Source organism: Ciconia boyciana, chromosome 7 (genome assembly GCF_034638445.1).
Source record: "Ciconia boyciana chromosome 7, ASM3463844v1, whole genome shotgun sequence".
NCBI lineage: Eukaryota > Metazoa > Chordata > Aves > Ciconiiformes > Ciconiidae > Ciconia > Ciconia boyciana.
Window position 1 is genome coordinate 7,344,176 of NC_132940.1, and position 22,252 is coordinate 7,366,427.

Genomic DNA, 22,252 nt, shown 5'->3' on the forward strand with positions numbered 1-22,252 from the left:
TCAGTGTTTTCTGCTTCCTATGAAAATAGCTATTGAAATCAAAACTTCCCTACAAAAATTCACTTTTTACTAACTTCACTTTTTTGTTGGAAAATTCTCCCATCGAAGTAATTTTAAGATCTGTGATAATCTCCTGAGGAAACAAAAGTGGGGGAAAATGATAAATTAAGAAAAATACAACACAAACAAATGCGAGATTTTATTGAGGTACTCCATTCACATATGTTTGTGCACCAAACAATCACATTTGGCTAAAGACCACCATATTCATGGCATGAAGACACCACATTAAGATGGCACACAGGGAAAGCTTAAAATAAAGCTTGGTCAACATGGTGTGTCAAAGTCTGCTCTGCTTGACAACTGTGTTATCTCATTGGAATTGCACAGGCTAAAGACAACAATTTGCATGAAAATTACTAGCAGCGGTAGCTGGTATGTGCAAATCAAAATATACTACTTCTCAGTACAGTAACCATACACAAATACATAATCCTGGCACAGCTTCAGATTGGCCTCTGGTTATCAACAGTGTTTGTAATAGCCAGGAAACAGCTCTGGAAGAGTGAGTCAGGTTCTTGTGGCTCACAGTCACAGTTCATCCTTGCGGCTCAGGAAATATCTTGAAGCCACTTGGCTTTGTCAACAGCTTGTTTTGGTGGGGGCCTTGTGAAGGATGCAGCTCTGTATCTGCAAAAGACCAATCACAGTTAAGAATTAGACTGAACAGGGGAAGATTTTTTTCCTCTGCTGCACAGCAGAGTTCATAAGGAGATCCTACAAACAAATCCAGAACAAACCACACAGCTCAATCCACTTCACTGGGATTACGTCTTTCCAAGCATCTCATTATATTCCTAACCTTTATCGTGTGAAGAATTACACCTCTGAAGGGCATCACTACAGCTATGAAACACTAAATGCCTCCTCTGGGGATGTGTGTGGATGGGCAGATCTGCTGTTGCTCCTCTGCTGTGCAAGTGAGGATTTCACATTGCATGTGATAAAGGCTCAAGGCACAATGGTGCTAAAACAAAACAAAAAAGGCTTAGCATATAAAGACAGAGTCAGGCTCATTCATCTAACATTTCTATGCAGTGCCTCTTGGAAAATGCACCACTAATATCTACATTAAACAGCACATTTCATTTTTTTTTATGATAGACATACTCACAATGTGTGCCTTTAATCCTGAAGGATACCAAAATATATTCCAGACTACACTTGAAGAATTTCTATACAAAGAAATTACTCTACTGCTCATTAAAACAGGATTTACAGCTGGGTTTAGAAGCAGATGCTTGTCTGGATATGCAAAAAACAATGGACATGCACTGAAGTCTGGCCAGAAAATCTCAGCTAATTCAGCTACTGACAGAAGTTCTGAAGTGTGAAATCTTGGATTTCAAGGCAGATGGCAACTAGCAGCAAAGAGCATCCTAACCAGCAAAGAACATCACTTCAATACTGGTTCACTGAGAGGAATGGCACTCATCTGAGTTATTAGTGATACTTTTCGTAGACTCTAGACTTTCTTCTGCTTAAGGGTCTGAGGATGGTTATACATTCCTGACCAACTTAAATCAAAATATGAGACATACATATAAACTTAAATTTGTACCCTCCCCCAGTATTGCCATCTGGTTGACAGCAGGCTCAACAGGAGTGAGCAGTGTGCCCTGGCAGCCAAGAGGGCAAACCGTATCCTGGGGTGCATTAAACACAGTATAACCAGCCGGTCAAAAGAGGTGATTATCCCGCTGTATTTAGCCTTGGTGCAGCTTCACCTTGAGTACTGCGTGCAGTTCTGGGCCCCACAATTTAAGAAGGTTTTTAAGATACTCGAATGTGTCCAGAGGAGGACAACAAAGCTGGTGATAAGGGCTGGAAGGAATGTCCTATGAGGAGCAGCTGAGGATTTCAGGCTTATCTAGTTTGCAGAAAAGGAGGCTGAGGGGTGACCTCATTGCTCTCTACAGCTCCCTGAGGAGGGGAAGTGGAGAGGGAGGTGCTGATCTCTTCTCCCTGGTATCCAGTGATAGGACATGTAGGAATGGTTCAAAGCTGCGCCAGGGGAGGTTTAGATTGGACATTAGGAAGCATAACTTTACTGAGAGGGTGGTCAAACACTGGAACAGGCTTCCTAGAGAGGTGGTGGATGCTCCATGCCTGTCAGTGTTTAAGAGGCATTTAGACAAATAATATAATTTGCTTTAACGTTTGGTCAGCCCTTAAGTGGTCAGGCAGTTGGACTAGATGATTGTTGTAGGTCCTTTCCAGCTGAGCTATTCTATCTCCCCATACAGCATTTCTGATTAAATACCACATCAGAAGGGAGCTCAGATGTTCCTATTATGGCCGTCACTTTTTCTCCAGACTAGGGGACAGACCCACACACAGTCTGACACAGCACCCAAGACTGTCTCTACTCAGAGCAGTTGACAGACATTTCCTTCCCAGACCTGGACACAGTCTAGCAAAAGCCAGGGGCTGCTGGTGTGGCCTAAGGGATGCCTTGGGTTAAGACATAGCCCCCACACACACTAAGGCTGTAGAGATCCTTCATCTATCTCACTTTTGACAAGTGTGAGTCTAGCCTGTTCAAGATGCCCTTGGAAGAAAGTCCCACAAGTTGCCTCATTGGCTGATCCAGTACTACTTCTACCCTTATAGTTTGGAATATTTTCTATTACTAAATCTGGATCTACTTCAATGTGATTCAGCATATTACTTACCCTGTCTGCCACAGACATGGAAAATAATCAACTGTCATCTATTTTACATAACTGAACACTGTCACTCATCTTTTCTTTTCTAGACTTAAGCCAGCTTAAGCCTGTCCTGCTGTTCCAAAACCTTTATAATTTTCTCAGTTTTCTCTCTTCTCCAGTATGTCAACACCTAAGAGCATTACTGTAACAAACGCACTGCCAGCACTAACTGGAGCAAATTATTACCTTACATCCTATATACAGTTCCCCTCTTTAGTATGTCAGACTAAAAGAAGAGCCCAGAACATCAATACTCTGTTTATGGCATACTGTAAATCTCCAGGTATTTTTTTCCCCACATTACTTAGTCAGTTATTCTCCCTTAGGTATACTCGAGGATTCGATTTTTCCTCTTTAAGTACAGTACTTTGCTTTTATCTTTATTGTATTTCACCTTTTTGATTTCAAACCATTTCTCCAGGGCACTGAGATAAATCTGAAAGGTAGTTTTATCTCCTAGAGTCTTGCAACCCTTCCCAGGATGCTGTCATCCATAAATTTTATACGTATGCTCTTTACTTTTTCAGCCAAGCTCTTACTACTCAGCTGGAACAGAGTACTGAGACATCCTTACCTCCAAAAATGTTTGAGAATAAGCCACTGAAAACTTCTCTTTGACTGCATTTTCATAAAGACCTGTAAGTCATGTTCCATAAAGACCTGTAAGTCACTTGTTCCTATTTATCTAACAGGCAAAATTACCTTGACAAAGAGAGAAATTAGACTGGTTTGTCATGATTTGCCTTCATGAAATCTGTGTCAGATTTTTCTTGTGTGTAACTCGATTGTTTAATAATTTGATATATTATCATTCCAAGTTAGAAGCGATGCTTCCAGCTGCCTAGTTCCTCTCCTTTCCCTTTTTAAAGCTAAGAGCTGTGTTGGTCCTTTTGCTGGAAAAGAGCATGCAAACAAGATTGAATTGTATGCTGAACTACATCAGTTGCAAGGGTGTAGGGAGTCCTGTTCCTAATTAAAACCCAGTGAATTTGGCAGAGGAAGTATGCATGCTAAATCAAATTTAATTGCTACATGTAGCTTCCTCACAGCAGTGGAAGGTTTGCAGCCACCGATGGACACTCTGGCTTATCACTGCACTGTGAAGTGGCTCCCCATAACAGGTGAGGGCATGAAATCTGCAACAACCAGACAATATGAAAAGCAGAGGACAAAAAACAATTAGAGACCTGGAATTTCTACCAACACTTAACTGGATTATCTGTTGAAGTTCAGAAAAGACCCTTGCCTCCCTTTTCATTTTCACAGAAAGTTCCCAGCTGCTCCATTCTGGATCTGGAAGCAAAAAGGCTGACAGGCTAAGGGCATAGTTTTCCTGGTTTGAGTCTTTGTGATAACGCCAGCCTCATTTTGCCAACAAAAAAGAATTGGATAATTAATACACAAAAAAGCCTCTAAATTTTTTGATCTTTATATAATGCATGCATTCAAACCCTACAAAAAAGTCATTTGCAGCTGGCTTTTCAACTCTCTCCCTCTGTTTCTCTCTTCCTGTAAGCAATAGTGGTTAGCAGGCTACACTTCAGGGCACACCATAAACATTAGTCTCTGTAACACAGTGGAAGACAGTGAAGCCTGAGGAAATGAGAGTCTCATGGCCTTCAGAAAGCAATGTCACATTCACAGACCTGAACTGAGGTCTCATCTCAGTACTTAGTGCCTGCCTCAGATATTTTTGGGTTTTCTCACTACAGACGGCTTTCTGACTGCAGGATCCTTTTTAGTCTTCTCATGGCATTTTTCTCCCACAAGCCATTTCATTTGCAACAGCAGGGAAAAAAAAAAAAAATGTGTGGAGGTGGTTAGGAGTTTCTAAATGAGTTTTGTTACACTTAAGTATTTTCATGAGGACAAGCAGCCCAAACCAACCTGTTATGCTGATAATAAAGAATGCTGAGAAAGATGCATTTGCACTTATGATGCACAAGATGGCTTTTTTTTAAGGGTACAAGAAAAAATAAACGAAGCAGGGAACACAACACATTTACTTTCCTGTTGATCTAAGAACAACTGCTGAGCAAACAGGCCAACTTTTTTTTCCTGTGACAGACATTGCTGATCTACGGCTATTCTCACATTCTGTGGCTGTTTAGCCATGAGCTTTCACCCCCTGCAGAAAGTAAAATGTATGTTTCATGCTATCTGAAGTCTTCTGCATTATTCATAAATTCCTCTTAAGTCTGAAGTACATCTATACTGGTGTACATTTTAAATACTCTTTTGTATGGTGTGAGCCATAGGCAGTTCGACCTTTAAACATGATTTCAGCATAAAAATCAAGTCAGCATATGAAACTTCATTTTTTGCAAGATAACCCTCTTCACTTCTCTATCAGACTTGACTCAGCACTTGTAGGTAGCATCCCCAAGAAGCAGAATATGACTAAACTACCCACCAGATACTTCACTGCTCTTAGCCTTTGTCACACAGGAGACTTTCTAGCAGTTCATCACTAAAGAATTTCTTTTGAATGATAAATTAAAATGGCTGCCTCCCTAGTAAGCTCTGGTGCATCCTGGACAGCATCAGGGAAAGGATGAAGACAGCATAAGGGGAATGTAATCTTCTCTGGCACACAATCATGAAGGCATATTCATGTACAAGTAAATCAAGAAGAAATTTCTCTGTAGAAGGACTTTGTTCAAGTCTCTGCAGATACTTCCCTGTGCAAGAGCAGCATCAGGGCAATGAACAAGTAAATCAAACAGACAATTTGCTAGTGCTTTTCAGAAAGCTAAAAACCCACATAAAGAATCATGGCCTTTTGAAAAATGCTTATTGTATCTGCATCACCACATATAAAACAGAGCAGAAGGTATACAAATACAATAGAGTAAGATGAAAAGAAATGTTCTCACTGTACCTATTTTCATTACAGCATTGGTAGAGTCCATCCAGTGCCTCTGTTTAACATATCGAACTCCCTCTAGTCTCACTGTCTGTAAAACAAAAGCATTTTTAGTAAAACTAACAGCATTATTCTTCCTTTAGTTGCCAGTAGTAATACATAGATGTGCCCACTGCACTAGAAAAAACACAGTTCCTCCTCTACAATCTTTAGAGGATGGGATAGATCAGACCCATTCCACTTTCCATTCCTGAGCCTCCAGGAAGCTGCAATTATTAACTTACTTGTGTTAAAAAGGAATAAACATCAAGATGAAGAACAGCTTAAGGCAGCAGTGCTGTGGTATAAGTAGGACTTATAGCAGGAAATCAGAGAGTGTCCTAAAAGAAATGGCAGATAAATTTCCCATACTCAAGAAAACAGATCAGAAATCTCAAACCTCCACCCCTCTCCAAACGTGATCCAGTCACTATTGCCTTCACTGCACCTTCCATCCAGTCATCCCAAAACACTGTGCAGGGAGAGGCTCACAATACTTCTTTGCATGAAAAAAGTGTCACCCTTGTTTTTCAGAAAGATTGAAGGTATGACAGGAACAAATAAAGCAATTTTTAGTTAGGCATTTCACCAGTTGCCCAGAAAATCTTAAGTTCTGGCATCTCCCATCTTTTGAGTACTTGGTTTTGAAGCTTAGTAGTATTTGAATATTGTTTTTCAGAGCACAACTTCATTGGTTAAAATAAATAATAGTTCATTAAAATTCCACCAGGTAACTGATACAGACACCTGCCTGGAGCAGAAGCTGGAATCTTTAGATTCAGTGCAGACAACTTGAGTTTGCCCAACCGATCAGAATAACCAAAGCAAAAGCAGTCTGCAGTGGGTCACTGTCAGGAAGGTAGAAGAGAGATACTCTGCCAGTGGTTTTCACTAATACCTGCTGACAGCAGAGAAAGCAAAGCTCTAGAAGGAAAGACTTTTCCGACCACACTTTGAACTTCATTTCTTTTCTCTTACCTTATATTCATTCTTTCATTCCCTTCCCGCTTTCCTCCACCTGTTTCCAGTCCTAATTTCCTGCTACTATGCTTCCCATGCTAATCCCTGTCTCCACGAACAACCAGCTCAGTTTATACTTTGAGTCCCTCCTACCTCTTTTCTCTGCCCTAAATCTCTAGTTGTTCCAACTCTGTGCTGCTTCCCATCTGCAAGGCTCCCCCTTCATATCTCTCCCCAGGCACTCCACCTCTGCTCTCCAGCCCACCCACAGCCATTGTTCCACTCCCTGGCCCTCTCAGGAGTTCCTCCATCCCCTCCGGCATCGTTGCCTCCCTGCTCTGCTGTTCCCAACCCCATTAGCCCCGTCCCTCTTCCACATACTCCCAGGCACACCCAGGTCCTTGTTCAGTTGCAGTTTCTCCTTTATCTACTGGCTCCAAAACCTCTCCCCACTCCATCTTCTCATCTAAGTCTCCTTATGGAGCTCATCAGTCTTCCTCCCAGGCCGAGTTTCCCCATATTTCCCATTAGCCTCTAGTCCAACACTGTCTTTGACCTCATTTTCCACTTTCTCACTGCTTGGGCCAACAGAGAGAACAAAGAGAAAAGATGAGCATAACTGGGCAGGGTACTTCTGTCCAGGGAAACATGTGGGGAAAGGATTAAAAAAGGTTCCCTATATCCAACAGGGATGAAGAGCTGGGAATTCTAATATTTTCATTAAAAAACCTGAAACAAAGCAAACTGGGCAAAGGAATTATTTGGTTTTTTGAAATGCTCTGAAAGTTGCATTTTATTTTGTTTGAATTGAAAAAACCTGCAGTTTGTTTTCAAAATGGGATTTGATAGTTTGACATTTCAAAAAATCTGTACAACAATATTTAAGCCAAGATCTTAGTTGAAACCAAGTCTTTTCAGTGAGTTATTTCAGCTGTGATCCAAAAAAAAAAAAACCAAACCCAAAAAGTAAAAAAAAAAAATTCCTAATCAGTTATAGAGGAAGGCACCCTATTTTTGAAGCCTGTCCAGATTTCATATCAAAACCAACTTACAGCATCTACGGGTATCTTTCCAGTAAAAAAATTGACTCTTAATGAGCTGCAAAAAACTCTGCTACAAGAAAGTTTGGGAAATTTAAAAGCTAAGGAGTCGAATTTAAACATTTCCAAATGTAATCTTTCCTAGTGATATAACTTTGAGCTAATGCTACCCCTTCCACTAAATTTGAATTCCCAGCTCCAAAATAGGAAATTTCATTTCCTAAAGAAAAAAAAAAATCTGTGGGTTTTTTTTAATAGTTGAGCCCATTTGGCTGATTTTTCCCATATACAAATATCTGAGGCAGATGGCTGGCAAAGAGAAAAATAGTCTAACTGGGGAAAATTTAAGGCCAGCTGCAGAAAGACCATATAGTGGAAACTACTGGTAAACCTATAAAGCAAAGCTATCAATGCATACTCCAAAACCCAAGCACAGTGTCTCTGAATTCAGACAGCAGCTATCTGGTTTCAGAACCAAGAGAGTCAGACAATTCTGCTGAGCTAAGGAGGAGCAAGTGTGAGAGTTTGGTGCTTTTTCATCAAAATATCTGAATGTTTCATATATTTGAATAGTACCCCATGAAGAGTCTTTAATTAAGGAGAGAAATAAGGACAGGAAGGTCATCTGACTTTGAGCTGAGTTTTTCCTTATTATGAAATGAAACCACAAACTTTTGAATACCATAATGTCACTGCTTTGTAAGAACAAGGAATTAATCTCTTCTATTAAAGCACATTTTTCCCAGCACTTATGAGTAATTTACAAGGTCACAGTTCTCTTCACACTCCAACCCAAAGGTCCCTGCTGTCTGCCTCTGAATGCATTACAGAGGTCTTCCTGTGCCAAGTGTTAAAGGAAAATGTTAGTTACCATCATAAAATGTAATTTGCTATTCTGACTTTGCAGTGGTATAGGACACCTCACCCCAAAGTTCTTCCTGGACTAACGCCAGCAGAAATACAGGGGCAATTCAGAAAATGTGTTTACAAACTGTTTGGGTCACGAAGGTGGAGGGTCTCTATCTACCTTTTTAACTCCGATGGCAAAACCCATTCTAAGGGGCCAGCACAGATGGCCACTCCCCTCCCATCAGCTGCCTGTTTGAGGGAAGCGTATGTGCACCTTACCTTCTCCCAGAGCTGAGCAGCAGATATGCCTCTAGATTCCTCCTTTGCTGCCTGTTTACCACTCCTCTCCTGACAGTTATGCAATCTTAACTCAGTCCTCCTCATCTTCCCTAGACACTCCAGCACTGTTCACTCAGCCTTAACAAAACACTTGCAATCTTGCGACTCCCTAGTTCCCTACATTTCGAAGGGGATAAACCTTTTGCACAAAGAGAAGTTTTTTGGTTAGAAGGAGAACAAAGCATAGGACCAAATTCCCTTTCATCTTGGGAAAATCCACAACATTTGCATTCTCAGGGCTTGGATTTCTTTGGGGCCTTTGTTTACCAAGAAGAAACTGTTCTTTTCTCCAACCTTCAAATGGGAGAAACAGAAACACCTACAATGAGTTCGATGAAAAATTCTTTCTCTCAGAAAGAGCTTACTGAGCAACTTGTATGATTAAAAAGCAAGTTCACTATGCTAAGAAAAAGTATGCTCCAATGATTTGAGTATTCACCTTGGTCTCAAAAAGCACGGCTCAGTTCTCTGTACCACAGGATTCCTGTGTCAAGCTAGTCTTAGAGCCATGTTTTTAGAGGCATCATAAGCAAAAGGACAAAGGTCTTCTGGTTAGCGATGTCCTTTCAAAATTCCACTGGACATTAATGTCTAAACTGACACACAAAGCATTAAAAATATGACACTTCCCTGCAGCTCTGTCTCCTTGTGAGATGGGGCTAATAGCACCTCCCTACTTCAGAAAAGTACCTGTGAGGATAAATAGAGGAAAAACTGTGAAGCACTTTGACACTTCAGTAAGGTAGACCATTAAGCCACAAGCCAAATCCTAGGTGAAGCTCACATTCTGAAGGAGAGTGCAAACAATAAGAAAGCAATGTATGAAGAGCTGAGATTTTGCCTGTAAAAGGAGAGGATTTCACTGAAAGAGGTAAATAAAGTACATTGCTGCTTTTTATTGAGAAATGCTAGATCTGATAAGAAACTAGATTGTAAACTCCTTGAAATATGGGATCTTCTTGTTTGCCTGTACACATTGTCTTGCACATAAGGGATCTACTCTGCACTGTACACTATGATACTACAAATAGAAATGAGTATAACTGCATTAACATTTAAGTAGTTACTCCTGGTCTACACCAGTGACTGAGCTCATTTTTCCTGAAATTCAGTTCTCAGATTAAATGCTACTTTTTGCTAGGGCTAACACAACATGCTTAGCTAACTCAGGAACCACGTATGTAACATCTGTGTTGATGCTATTGAAGACCATTTGTTCAAGACTAAATAGAAGCAAATTCCAGCTGATCTTCCTTTTGCAGAATCAGAAACTTTAACACATCCAGTTTATTGTTAGATTTATGATTGGTCTTGAAATTATTTATGTAAAAATTCAACAATTCCACTTCTATATTTGGGAGATCCTGGATGAGCCCAAAGAACAATGACCAACTTTGACTATTATATGAGGGAGGAAAGGCATACAATAATCAATTGTATGTTTAATGAAATACAAAACTCCAACTGAGCTGATATATTATGGGTGAAATTGAATATAATAGAAAATATTGCATTCATAAATGACTGCTCCCTGAATGCTCATGGGGTACAGACGTGACACAACACCTAATGTGTGACACAGCCTTCATCTAAAGGCAAGGTTATGCTCATTCAGAAAAAGCAGGGCTGAACCATGGTCCTCAGGCCAAAATTTTCTGAAGTTTCTAAAAACTGTTTGGTTTTTTTTTAATTCATTTTTATTGCCTATATGTGTTTATGCTCAAATCTCAGAAGAACTGAAAGAGGAGGAAAAAGGCTGCTTTTATTGTTCCCCAGGCCTGAAAGCAGCTAACCAGTCATGTCATAAGATGGTCAGACCTTGCATGTCTTCCATGCAAAAGAAACCCAAGTATGATGAAAATAAGCACTCAAGCTTGTCAATGAAATCCTTCAACATTTTCAAAGATCTCTCAACCTTGACAAAGCAACTGGCTTTCAATTTCTGGCAACCCACCTCATCAAAAGCTAAAGCTATCAGAATTTAGATGTGAAATAATTGTCATTCTGAGCAGCCAAAGAGCAGAACAATAAAAGTGAAAAACACAGGATGAGAGCAAAGTCAAAACAGTGTTTAAACACAAAGCAATGCAGTCTGAATAAAGCTCAAAACAACACAGGAGATGGTTAGGAAAATACAAAGATCTCTCAGCTTCCTGGAGTTGTAACACCTGGAATCATGAGAGACAGGATGCCTATGTGAATGCTGGGTCATCACTGGGGGAGCTTGGGATGCTGTTCACCTCATGACAGGAAGAGAGGAACGATCTCTAATGCCAAAGCAGGATGTGGTTTTGCAGCAGGATTCAAGTCTGTAGAGAAAGATGGAATCACTTGGCAGCAGCGGTGCAATAGCACCTGCCTCCTTCCCAGTTCCCCATATGCCAAACATGTCTGGCACAAAAATACGAAGTAGGAGAAAAACAGCACTGCTGTCCTGGCAATGAATTAAGAGCTGATGCCATAGCAGGAAAACCTGAGGGAAGTAGTTAAACAGCAATACGTTCAAAAGCATAATGCCAGTTTATAATTAGAACACAACCATCTTGTAAAAGATCACTAGGCATTTTGTCCACCCCACCCAATAATTTATTTAGGCCGTTCTAGGTAGCAGGTCTTATTTCCAATCTCTCTCTCCAGGACAGGCGTGAAGTTTTCAATTTGCAGATTAGTAGCAGTTTGCTGAAATGACTTTCACTTCGGCAGCTTGCTCATGTAGCTTATGTAGCTCCAAAGGGAGGCTTTGCATTTCCTGACGGCCCTATAAACCACTTTTAGACCAAAGCCTGCACTCTCTGGAGAACAAAACAAGACATAGGAAGTTTGGTATGAAGTAGGCTGTGTTAACTAGACACTCAGGAAGGGGCTTACTGCTGTATAACAGGCTATAAATACAGTACCTCATTGGTCATTTCTTGGCATGCAGGTATGGAAGCATTTTAAAAACTAGTTAAAAAAAAAGAATTTGAGGTAAGGGGACTTTTTTCCAAGAATCATGTCCCTTTTTCAATTTGTCCAACTTCCAAGGCCTAAATAAGTACAACATGCCCTTTACTTCCTACAACTTTACCGGTTGAACTACTGAAGCCACATTTAAACATTCAGGAAGTCCAAAACAAAGGGTGAAACTTATCACACCCCATCCCACCATCAAAACTTGCAGTCAGATTTCACAAATGCAGTGAAACGTAGTGGCAGCAACAGGTTTTCTCACGTCAGCGGGCTAGCACTGGCTACACACACTGTTCCTGCAGGCATCTGCCAACACAGTTTGGGCACAAAAGTATGGACTACCGGGACTGAAGCAAAGACTCTTAGATTTCAAAGACTGGATCCTGTCAGGAAGAAAGAAAAAAAGAATGATCTCTCCCTGTCACAACAAAATACACTTAAAATTTATTTTGAGATTCTTATTCCTAGAATGAAATCACTACTATATGTTTATGTACACTTGACAGGAAATCCAGAGCAACTAACTCATTAAGCCTCTTCCTGATAAAGGGACTTATTTGTTGCACCCTTACTCAGTATGGTGAAGTTTTACACTCTTCCTACTACTAAATAAATATACTGCACTTGTGCTAAATTTTTTCATTTGAGTTTGGTACACATTTCATTCAGAAGGTAAAACAGCAGGATAGCTTGACTACATGTTGAGGTCCCCATCAGAAAGAAAATACGCACTGTTGGATTCCTCAACATCCATTTAAAGACAACATAAGGCTTTTCCTCTGCAGGAGGTAATGTATGTCAATAACAACTGGTCTTACCTGCCATCTGTAAGCTTAAACCAGTATCCAGTTTGCTGCGTGGCTTCATGCTGATAAACAAATAACAGAGAACACACACAGTGATGATAAAAGCAAAGAGGACCACTGCTGCTATCGACAGGCCCACGAGTGCTCCAACACTAAGAAGAGAGAAAAACAAAGAAATTAGGTGTACAAATAGCCTGGGATACCCATTAAAACTGGTCAGGATGATGTCTGGAGGTTACTTGTACTCAGGCAGGGGAGTGACTGTGTATTTTTACTGCACACAGAAGTTTAGAGCTCAATACCCAGGTCACATAAACTGGCATTATTTCATTGTCCTCAGAAGGGTCAGTGTCATTACACAGTAGCTGAACATCTGGTCCTTAGTGACACCTCATGTTACCTATGCATACTACTCCCGAGTCTGATTTAAACTGTGTTTATGAAAATCAGAAATAGCTTCATGCAGTAACTGGCATCGGTGAGATCAAAAACTCCTCCAATGCAGTGTACTTTCCCAGATAAGCATAATATCAAATAAATATCACATACACACACAAAGAGGGATTCCAGAGCTTCAGGCAGCCCATGCAAACTCCTTTTCTCAAACATGACTATTAAAGCTATATTTTCAGTCTGAAATGCCATTTTTATTGCAAGAAGAGCCTGTTAGACCACTTTAAGCAAAGTACACATTTGTCACAGACTTCTCACCAAGGATGACATGCCTGGAAAAAATGGGATAAAACCGCACAAGCCATGTTATTCAATTCTCTTAGCAGCTCTGTAGAGCAGGGTGGAGTACTGTGATCACTGTTGTGCCTTTGTATTAATGCAATAAATCTCAAATCAAGATTGGAGAAGTTCTACGATCTTTGTCAGGGTAAAACAAAACCAAAAGATTTAATTAATTTACACACAATATCAAAGGCAAAGGAACAGACTATTCAGGAGGCCAAACACAGTAGTTTATGCAGATTTTATCAAGATAGTACCTCTGCAGGATAGAAGCTACTTTATACTTCTTCCATAGATATTCAGCGAGACAGTTATATGTATATACAGAAATCTCTTTAGTAGTTTCCTTATTTCCAACCCTTCTTTTCAAGTGTTTTCCTAATATAAAATTATCATGATGAAATAAAGGACAGATTGCAATACAGTCTAACTATCATTTACTATCCTCTCCTGGGCCATTTGATGCCTTCAGTGTTCCAGTCTTCTATTCTACAATCCAAGCCAAAGACACTAACTTCTAGTGAAATTAAACAGCAGCCTTCTGGTCACAGATGAAGAGAGTCTGAGGACTGAGAATCCTAATATTACTACTATGGTATATTTGCAATTTTGACAGATGTAAAAAGGACAGAAGAGAGATGAATGTCTTAAATTCTATGAACTCCATCCTCTACTGATAAAAATGCCTTTATATATCACTGCTATCAGTGAGAAGTCACTTCTACTGTGGCCTTGCAGGGAGATGAGAAAAATTGTGCCTCAGGATGTTTTTATGAATTTTACATTCAAGCTACTGCAAAGCTTCTCTACAAGCTCCCATAACACCAGCAGACAGATATGTCTACAGGAGAAACTCTTCAGATCAGAAGGATGAGAACAGCAGATATCGGTATGACTTTAAGATGCAGTTCTCATTAGTAATTGGTCAGATCCATTAATGACGTTTGTGCAACGTTTACACGCACAACTAAAATAAGTTGTTATCGGCAAAATGATTGGTTCTGGAAAGAATAGCTTTACCCTTATGAAGATTTTTCATGGTATTTATCATCTGCATGAACTAGAGTGTCCTCATATGTTTGTGTATATATGCACATATTAAGCAAATTTTCCCTTACCCTTTTTTGGCTCAAACAAAACTTACAGGTAAGCAATATTCTGCTTAATATGAAATCTGACTAAGTCCTTACAGTCAGAGGTCTCATCTGGGTTCTGGCCTCATTTTTGCATTTTCACTTGGAACACCTTGACTCAAATAGACAAAACAGAAGAAATACACTACACTACAGGAGGCTGAGGTGAGCAGCCATCAAACCAAGAATGATCTCCACAGCTGAATCTATTCGAGGAAGTAATACAAACCCAAAGGCTCTTCAGAAAGAGGTATTTGTGCTTTTTTGTCATGTCAGTACTGGTCTTATTGTAAGATTCCATTTAAATAACAGTCTGCAGTGGAGGACAAAGGAGGTTGCTCACCATTATCCAAACATTAAGCAGAGTCAGCTGTCCTAAAGCTGAATAGATCAAGTGCATATTAACAATTATATGTTTTTCTATTCAGGCATCTACTACTTCTCAGTTGTAGCTTTCCTCCATGCAGTTGTAGATGACTAACAGTACAGTTGTATATTCTACAGCACAACACATCTTCAGTATCACTACATAACTTGTGTAAGATGCTTTGTGAGTTACAAATGGCAAAGGTAAGAAAAGCAGTTCCTGAAGAACTTCCAGTATTTCCTACTACAGGTCAAAGACTTATCATAGGTTATATGCCACTAAAAGTGTTTGTCATGCTCCAGCAGCAATGTGAAAAGATCTCACCCAAAACACGGAGACCAGCATCACAAAACCAAATCCACCCTGGATTCCACTTCCTAAATCAATCAGAAATTAAGATTTGGTTTGTACTTACCCATTTTTAAGATAATGTTTCATTATCAGATTGTTCTCAATGTGCGGAAGCCATCAACCCTCTTAGAATGTATGATTAATTTCTTGAAGGTTAATTATGGGTTAAAGTTCAGGGGTGGTGGGTTATTTCTTAATTTATTGAATTAATTCAGAGGAATTTAGTATGCCTTCCACAGCTCTGAACACTGAAGTTTCTTAATAAGAACCCAATCTTTTCTTTCTTTTTTTAACAGTTAAAAGTTATCAGAAACAAAATACCAAAATAACTATGATCATTGATCATTAAAATGATCACCCTCCTCTGAAAATAAAGACAGCCCTTCAGCATGGCCTCTAGATTCTACAGCAATTACTGTGGTACTGCATATCCATCTAGAAAAGCCCTTGCTAAAAACATTTTGCCATCTTCCCATCTTTACCTTAAATACTAGTGTTTAAAGTCCACCCCGCAGTACACATGGTAACAGTCTACAGGCCTCAGGGTGTGTCTTCAAGATCGGTCTTCTGACAGCAGAGACATTAAACAAGCAAACGAAAAAGTCCCTCTTGCCCACAGCTGTGGTCACCCATTAGCAAGCGAAAACCTCTGCATTAACAACCCACCCACCCCCAAAACGATGATCTAGCATAAAAACAGCAATGAAGGTAATCCTGGCAGCATTCACACAAATCTTCGAACATGAGCAATTGTGCTGGTTTTGGCTGGGATAGAGTTAATTTTCTTCAAACTGGCTAGTATGGGGCTGTGTTTTGGATTTGTGCTGAAAACAGTGTTGATGATACAGGGATGTTTTTCGTTATTGCTAAGTAGCGCTTATACTAAATCAAGGACTTTTCAGCTTCCCATGCTCTGCCAGGTGCACAAGAAGCTGGGAGGGGACACAGCTGGGACAGCTGACCCCAACTGACCAAAGGGCTATTCCATACCATATGACATCATGCTCAGCATATAAAGCTGGGGGAAGAAGAAGGAAGGGGGGGACCTTCAGAGTGATGGCGTTTTGTCTTCCCAAGTAACCGTTACGCGTGATGGAGCCCTGCTTTCCTGGAGATGGCTGAACACCTGCCTGCCAATGGGAAGTAGCAAATGAATTCCTTGTTTGGCTTTGCTTGCTTGCCTTTTGCTTTACCTATTCAACTGTCTTTATCTCAATCCAGGAGTTTTCTCACATTTACCCTTCCAATTCTCTCCCCCATGCTGCTGCGGGGGGAATGAGTGAGCGGCTGTGTGGGGCTTAGTTGCCGGCTGGGGTTCAACCACAACAGCAATGCTGAGTTTGGTAGATCCACAGACCAAACAGAACTCTCCCAAGTTACTTTCTACATACAACAAAGATACAGCCATACCAGACATTTCACTGATGCTCCTACTGCTATTACACTGAGTGCCACAGACACACTTGCAGCACTGCCACACATCTCTGCATAGCCAAAGGCAGAGAGGCTCCACTCTGTCAGACTCCCCAGGGCTCCCCAGGCTGCTGTCCAGAGAGCTGCTTAGTGGGTCATCAACATTTCTGTCAGTGGATGCTCAGCATCACACACCTACAGTTATTTTTCGTCCATACAGTTAGTCCATCCACACCAACAACAGCTAGGAAAACTTTAAATATTGGCTAAGCAGATGCAGTATGTCCACTGATAGATTAAAAGGAAGCTCATGAGTCATCTGGATCTGAGTGAATCAAATGTTCCTAATGCCATTGTTGCAGTGATGTGTTGTACGTAGTATTTGCAAAGCAAACAGATAAATATTCCCAGAAGACTGGAAGAATGGGCATACAGGAACAAAAGACTTGCTATTTTGGAGAGCCAAAACAGACTCCTGGCGATCTGTACAGCTAAGCAAAGCTTGGATACAGCATTAGGTCACCATGGTTCTATGGGTATTAATTAATAAAGCATTTTGAATAAAATCTGTACTTGGCCTGCCAGACTTTTAATCAAATATGCAATATTTCATGAAACAGAAAAGGTATGGATTTGGAATGGATACTGTAATTCTATTTGATATGAAAGAAGCTATTAAATTTGCAAAATAAAACTTAATTGAACAGTGACAAAAGTAATTCTAAAATATTTTAAAACAATAAGAAACAAAAAAGGTGCTGACTGAACCTAACTGCATCACAGTTCAGTATGAATACTACATGCTCAGCATCTCTTCCCTTCCATTCAGCTTTGGAGGTAATGTAGATGTCATGATGACTGCATGTACATGCACAGCTCATGGCTCTGAAGGGTGAGCTGTTCAGTGTTTTGCTCACTAGTGTTTTATAGCATCTGTGTTTTGTTGTCTCAAAACCTGCATAACCTTCTGGTGAATTTTGTACACCTCTGCCTTTTCCTAATGTTCCCTTTGCGGTTCCATGGGCTCCTGACTGCTCTAAGAGATAGAAAAAACACATCCTTCACTCTTCTTTGCTGAGGTCAGCTTTTCAAGAAATGTGTCAAGGGAACCTAGGCTGTTCTAACAAAAACAAAGATACTATACTATTTGATTTTAATACCAGCAAAAAAAGAAAGGATAACTGAGAAATTAATAATATTAATTACAGAAAATAAATTCAGGGGAAAATACGAGATGTGTCAGAGTTGCTCAGAGGTGAATTATTTATGATTGTCCAGCAGCTCCTAGTACAGCAGGTGTTAGGATGCACTTGTCAAAGAATGCAGTTTTTGCAGGAGTGGGAGGGGAAAAGATGGTTCCATTTGCCAAGGGACAGTGCAGTATATAGCTCTAAACATGGTACAGGAAATGGTGGTTTGGCAAAAAAAGAATAGCATAGGCCTGCAAGTGACTATTGCTTCAGGTTGCCTAGGCTGCTGGTTCCTCCATGAACTGCTTCTGTCAGAGCTGGCTGACAAGTGGTCTGGCAATGCATCTCCCACAGCAGGAAAAACACAAAAGAAATATGCAATAGGTTCCTGAAATTTTACCTGGCGTGTCATCAAACAGAAGTAATCCCTGAGATATCACCAGCTACTTGGTGGTGCATTCAGTCACTGCTTTCAAATTAATGGGGGGAGTCAAGCAAACGAAGATTTAGGATGAGAAACTTAAAGCTCTGGAGTAAAGCAAAACCTGTAACAATTCCATTGGCACTTCCAACTCCTTTCCCTTCCTTAGTATGTTCAGCCTCCAGACTTACCTTGGCTGGTTTGGCTAAGTCTTGAATAGTTTTAAGTCTTAAGGGTTTCAAGTCTCAAAAGTGTGTCCTCAAAAGCTCTAAGAAGCATTTGAAGGATTATTTCAACATATGGTTGTTACATACCGATATAAGTAACAGTCTGAGACAAAGACAAGCAAAGCAATGATCACCAAAACATTCTGAGACCAGAAAATGTTATTTTTGTGTTTTCCTGAAACTCCTCATGGAACTATCATGTGCAAACATATACAGTTTTCAAAGTGCTGTAATACCATAGCATTTTCAGTGTGTTAGTAACTAAAAATTGTGATTTGATTTGTTACTGGAAAACACTTCTGAAAACAGAAATTTCATTTCTAACCACTCAGTAACTTTGCTTAGAGAATTGTATTTATTCACCTCTTCTCTACGATGGATATAGACAGTTATGGCAGAAGTTAAACACAACCAAAACCCTGCCAATTGCAATTTCCTTGGATCCTTTCAGCAGCTTGGGGCCATCGTAGAGAGAAGGGGGGGGGGGGGGGAGAACAAATCCTGAAGTTTAAAAGTTTTGGCCCCAATTTCTGACCTAGGTGGAGGCTAAGCAGTCACACTTCTCAGACACTAGAAAATCTTTGTAAAGGAAGATCCTTCAGAGGTGCTTCATTAAAGCCTCTCATGGGATCCAGTTCTTTGAGGTACTTTCTGAAAAGATCAAGCTTTAACAGTCTTCACTACAACATCTCATCCAGATGCAAGAGCAAAAGTTTTTTACTTAATCTTTCAGTAGTTCTGCCATCTTGAGAAGGTTTCCTTTGACTGCAACAGTCACAGACTATGCAAAAAAATCATATGACATTAGAACAGTATGGGTATTTGATGAGAAAAGTGTAAAAAAGGACACTTGTGGATGTCTTCTCATATCGGAGAAGCTGAGTAATTCTGTGTCAGTCACAGCTGCGGATGGCTGAGAGATTTCCATATTCCACCCAGTATTTGTACCAGACAAACTAGATTTTAAACAATTATACACTAAATATTAGACAAGATATATTAAATGAGAGTAAGCCCACAGTACTGGATAGCATTCACCCAAGAGCCCTGAAGGAATTCATATGTGAAATTGCAACACTGCTGGCCAAGGCATGCAACTCATCATTACGTAAGGCCACTTTGCCAGAGGACTGGTAGCCTGGGAATGTAACTCCAACCTAAAACAGGGCTCTAGAGGGGAACCCAGGAACTACAGACTAGTAAATCTGACTTTCATCACCGGCAAGACAGGAAGGTCTGTAAAAAAAAAAAAAAGGAATAATATTACTAAGCCAAGAGATAAACACAATGTCAGGGCACTGAGTGCATCTGGGTTGCACAGGGTTGCATCTGATCCTGGCTATTATCCCCAAGCCATGATGCCCAGGCCTGCCCCGCTCATCTTACCTGGATACAAGGGACAGGTCCTTTGATGCCAAAGCCACTACCCCCATCCACCTCGTTACCACGCTCTGCCCTCAGGAAGCTGCTGGCACTTGCTGCTTCCTGACACAAAATCTTTCACTAAAGAGTCAACATTACTATAAGGGGAAAATACTGCCTTGTTAACCTGCTGGAGTCTATGAAGTGTCAATAAGCAAATGGATAAAGGAACCCAGCGGACATAGTTAGATTTTCAAAAAGCCTTTGACAAAGCCCCACACTGAAGGTGGGACTAAAAAGACTGGACTGACACAGGATTAGGGAAAAGGTTCTGTTACAGATTCAAGGCTGCTTAAAAGAATAAGGAGCAAAGCACAGGGCTAAGTGGTCCCTTTTCAGTATAAAGAAAAGTCACAGAGATCAGTGCTGAGACTGATTTTATTCAGTGTGTTCATCTATGACCTGGAGAAGAATGAAATCTGAGTTTCCAATGATCCTAAGCCCCTACAAGTGATCAAATGCTATCAGGGCAAGGAATGCTAAAAGACTTGCAGAAAACTGAGTGAGCTGGCAAAAGTGATGTAGATGAGCTTCAGTGTACATAATGTAATGTATACATAAAGAAAACCAAGCCTGCATGACAATGAACTCTGAACTGGCAGTTCCGAACTCAAGAAAAGTTTGAGAGTCATCAATGACAGCTCACTGAAATCAGAGAGTCCATGTGCACTGGCAACCAAAGACATCAAAAAAACGTTGGCCACCAACAGGAAGGATTTTGAGAGCAAGACTGAAGGTAGCATTTTGCTACTGTGTAAAACCTTGCCATACCCACAACTTGAGTACGCAGCTCCAGATTATGCACCTCTAAGAGCAATGCTATGGAGTGAAAAATGGTATGGATGAGAGGCAACTAAAATGATCCGTGGGACAGAGTACCTGCCTCAGTGATAATCCAAAAGGACTAAGACTGTTCAGTTTGGAGAGGTGAAAGCTGAGAACTGGTGCACGAAATGGTTCCAAAATTTTGAATACTGTGCATAAACTGAATGTGCAATTGTTGTTCGCTGAATCTCACAATACTAATACTAGAGGGCACTCCAGAAAACTAGTAGAAAACAGTATAAAACGGATAAAAGGATATATCTTCAAACAGCAGGTAGTGACTGCTGCCACCAGGGCTACAGAAGCAGACAGTAGAAGCAAGTCCAGAAAAGGATTAGACAAAATTAGGGATAAGTCCATAAAAAGATAGCGAAAGCACCATGCAGAGATGTACCAACACCCTGACGCAGCCAGCATGGACGCTGAAGAGCCTGAGGGGAATCAGGCACAGAAAGCAGCCAGAATGGCTGTGTGCAGCTCTCACTGCCACTGCTGAAGATACAGTCAGAGCTAGATGGACCCCTGTGCTGACCCAGGAGAGCACAAGTCTGACTACCTGCCATCTTCCAAGTGGAAAGTTATGTAGTGCTTGATCTTACTACACATACACAAAAGTAGCTGAAGTCATTGTGAACTTAATGCACGCAGCATCTTACACGCTCAGGCCCCGAGACAGCCGTTCCCCTCATATCGAAAAGGAGGGACACTCTGGATGCTCTGTACGCAGGAACGGCGCATTTCCCAACGCTTCCTGACATAGACCACGAGTTATTTCTTTCAGAAACCACCCTGCCAGAAGCTGAAGTCTCTCTGGGCAGCAGCTGCAGCTCTACCGCTACTCTCGGCGGGACAAAGACGCCCGGCTACAAGTACCTCAGAAACACAAACCCTCAGGCAAGCTCGGGCGATCACGGGTCTCCCGCCCCCGGGGGCCGCCGAGCCTCGCCTGCCCGGAGCCTCCCCCCCGCCCGCCACGCGGGCCCGGGCGGCACCGCCGGTCCCCTACCTGAGCCACCACATGTAGCTGTGCTCGTAGGGGAAGAAGCTGTGGGGGTCATCGCAGCAGTACTTGACGTCCTGGAAGCCACAGCAGTACACGGCGCGGGCGTCGCCGCCCGCCCGCGGGCAGCTGAACCCGCTCACCAGCACCTTGTCGGCGTTGAGGTAGCTGCTGCACTCGGCGCTCATGGTGCGGCGGCCGCCCGCCGGGCTGCCCGGTGCCTCGGCTCCGGCGGCACCCGGGCGGGAGGTGGGGCGGCGAGCGGGCGGAGCTCGGGCGGACAAGGGGCTGCGCTGGCTGCGGGCGGGAACCGCCGCGCCCCCCACCCCAGGGGTCGCCGCAACGCGGAGAGCGGCCGGAGCCGCCCGCGCCCTCAGGTGAAGGAGAGAGCGGAGCGCCTCCCGCCCTTCGCGGGGGGGGGGGGGGGGGCGGACAGGACCGTGTGGGGCTGACCGCCCCCGGGGTTGCTCACCTGAAGGGCAGCTCCCCAGTGTCTCTCGCTGGGGCTTAGTTCTCCCTCAGCGCTCGGTCCCAGGTCGAGAAGAGACT

At 41.7% G+C, this 22,252-nt stretch overlaps 1 protein-coding gene across 2 annotated transcripts; it reads right to left on the reverse strand.

Moving 5' to 3' along the window:
• Positions 1-216: 216 nt before the first annotated feature.
• On the reverse strand, positions 217-21,944 carry SHISAL2A (shisa like 2A). Of its 2 annotated transcripts, none has more exons than XM_072866589.1 (4): positions 21,710-21,944; positions 12,632-12,771; positions 5,653-5,728; positions 217-690 (listed from the first exon to the last, which is right to left on the reverse strand). In XM_072866589.1, the coding sequence occupies exons 1-3, from the start codon at positions 21,889-21,891 to the stop codon at positions 5,697-5,699; spliced, it is 354 nt and encodes a 117-aa protein (XP_072722690.1). In that variant the 5' UTR covers positions 21,892-21,944; the 3' UTR covers positions 217-690; positions 5,653-5,696. The 2 variants fall into 2 exon arrangements, with proteins under 2 accessions (XP_072722690.1, XP_072722691.1); XM_072866590.1 differs by lacking the exon at positions 217-690 and adding an exon at positions 966-1,027.
• Between the last annotated feature and the right edge of the window lie 308 nt (positions 21,945-22,252).

What these genes read in the sequence shown, in the direction of transcription:
- SHISAL2A (XM_072866589.1), bottom strand. Translation starts at nt 21,891, where the DNA reads ATGAGCGCCGAGTGCAGCAGCTACCTCAACGCCGACAAGGTGCTGGTG. An exon ending in AGCTACATGTGGTGGCTCAG is followed by an intron (nt 12,772 to 21,709) that starts GTAGGGGACCGG and finishes CTCTCTTCTTAG; the next exon opens with TGTTGGAGCACTCGTGGGCC. An exon ending in TTTAAGCTTACAGATGGCAG is followed by an intron (nt 5,729 to 12,631) that starts GTAAGACCAGTT and finishes TTTGTTTTACAG; the next exon opens with ACAGTGAGACTAGAGGGAGT.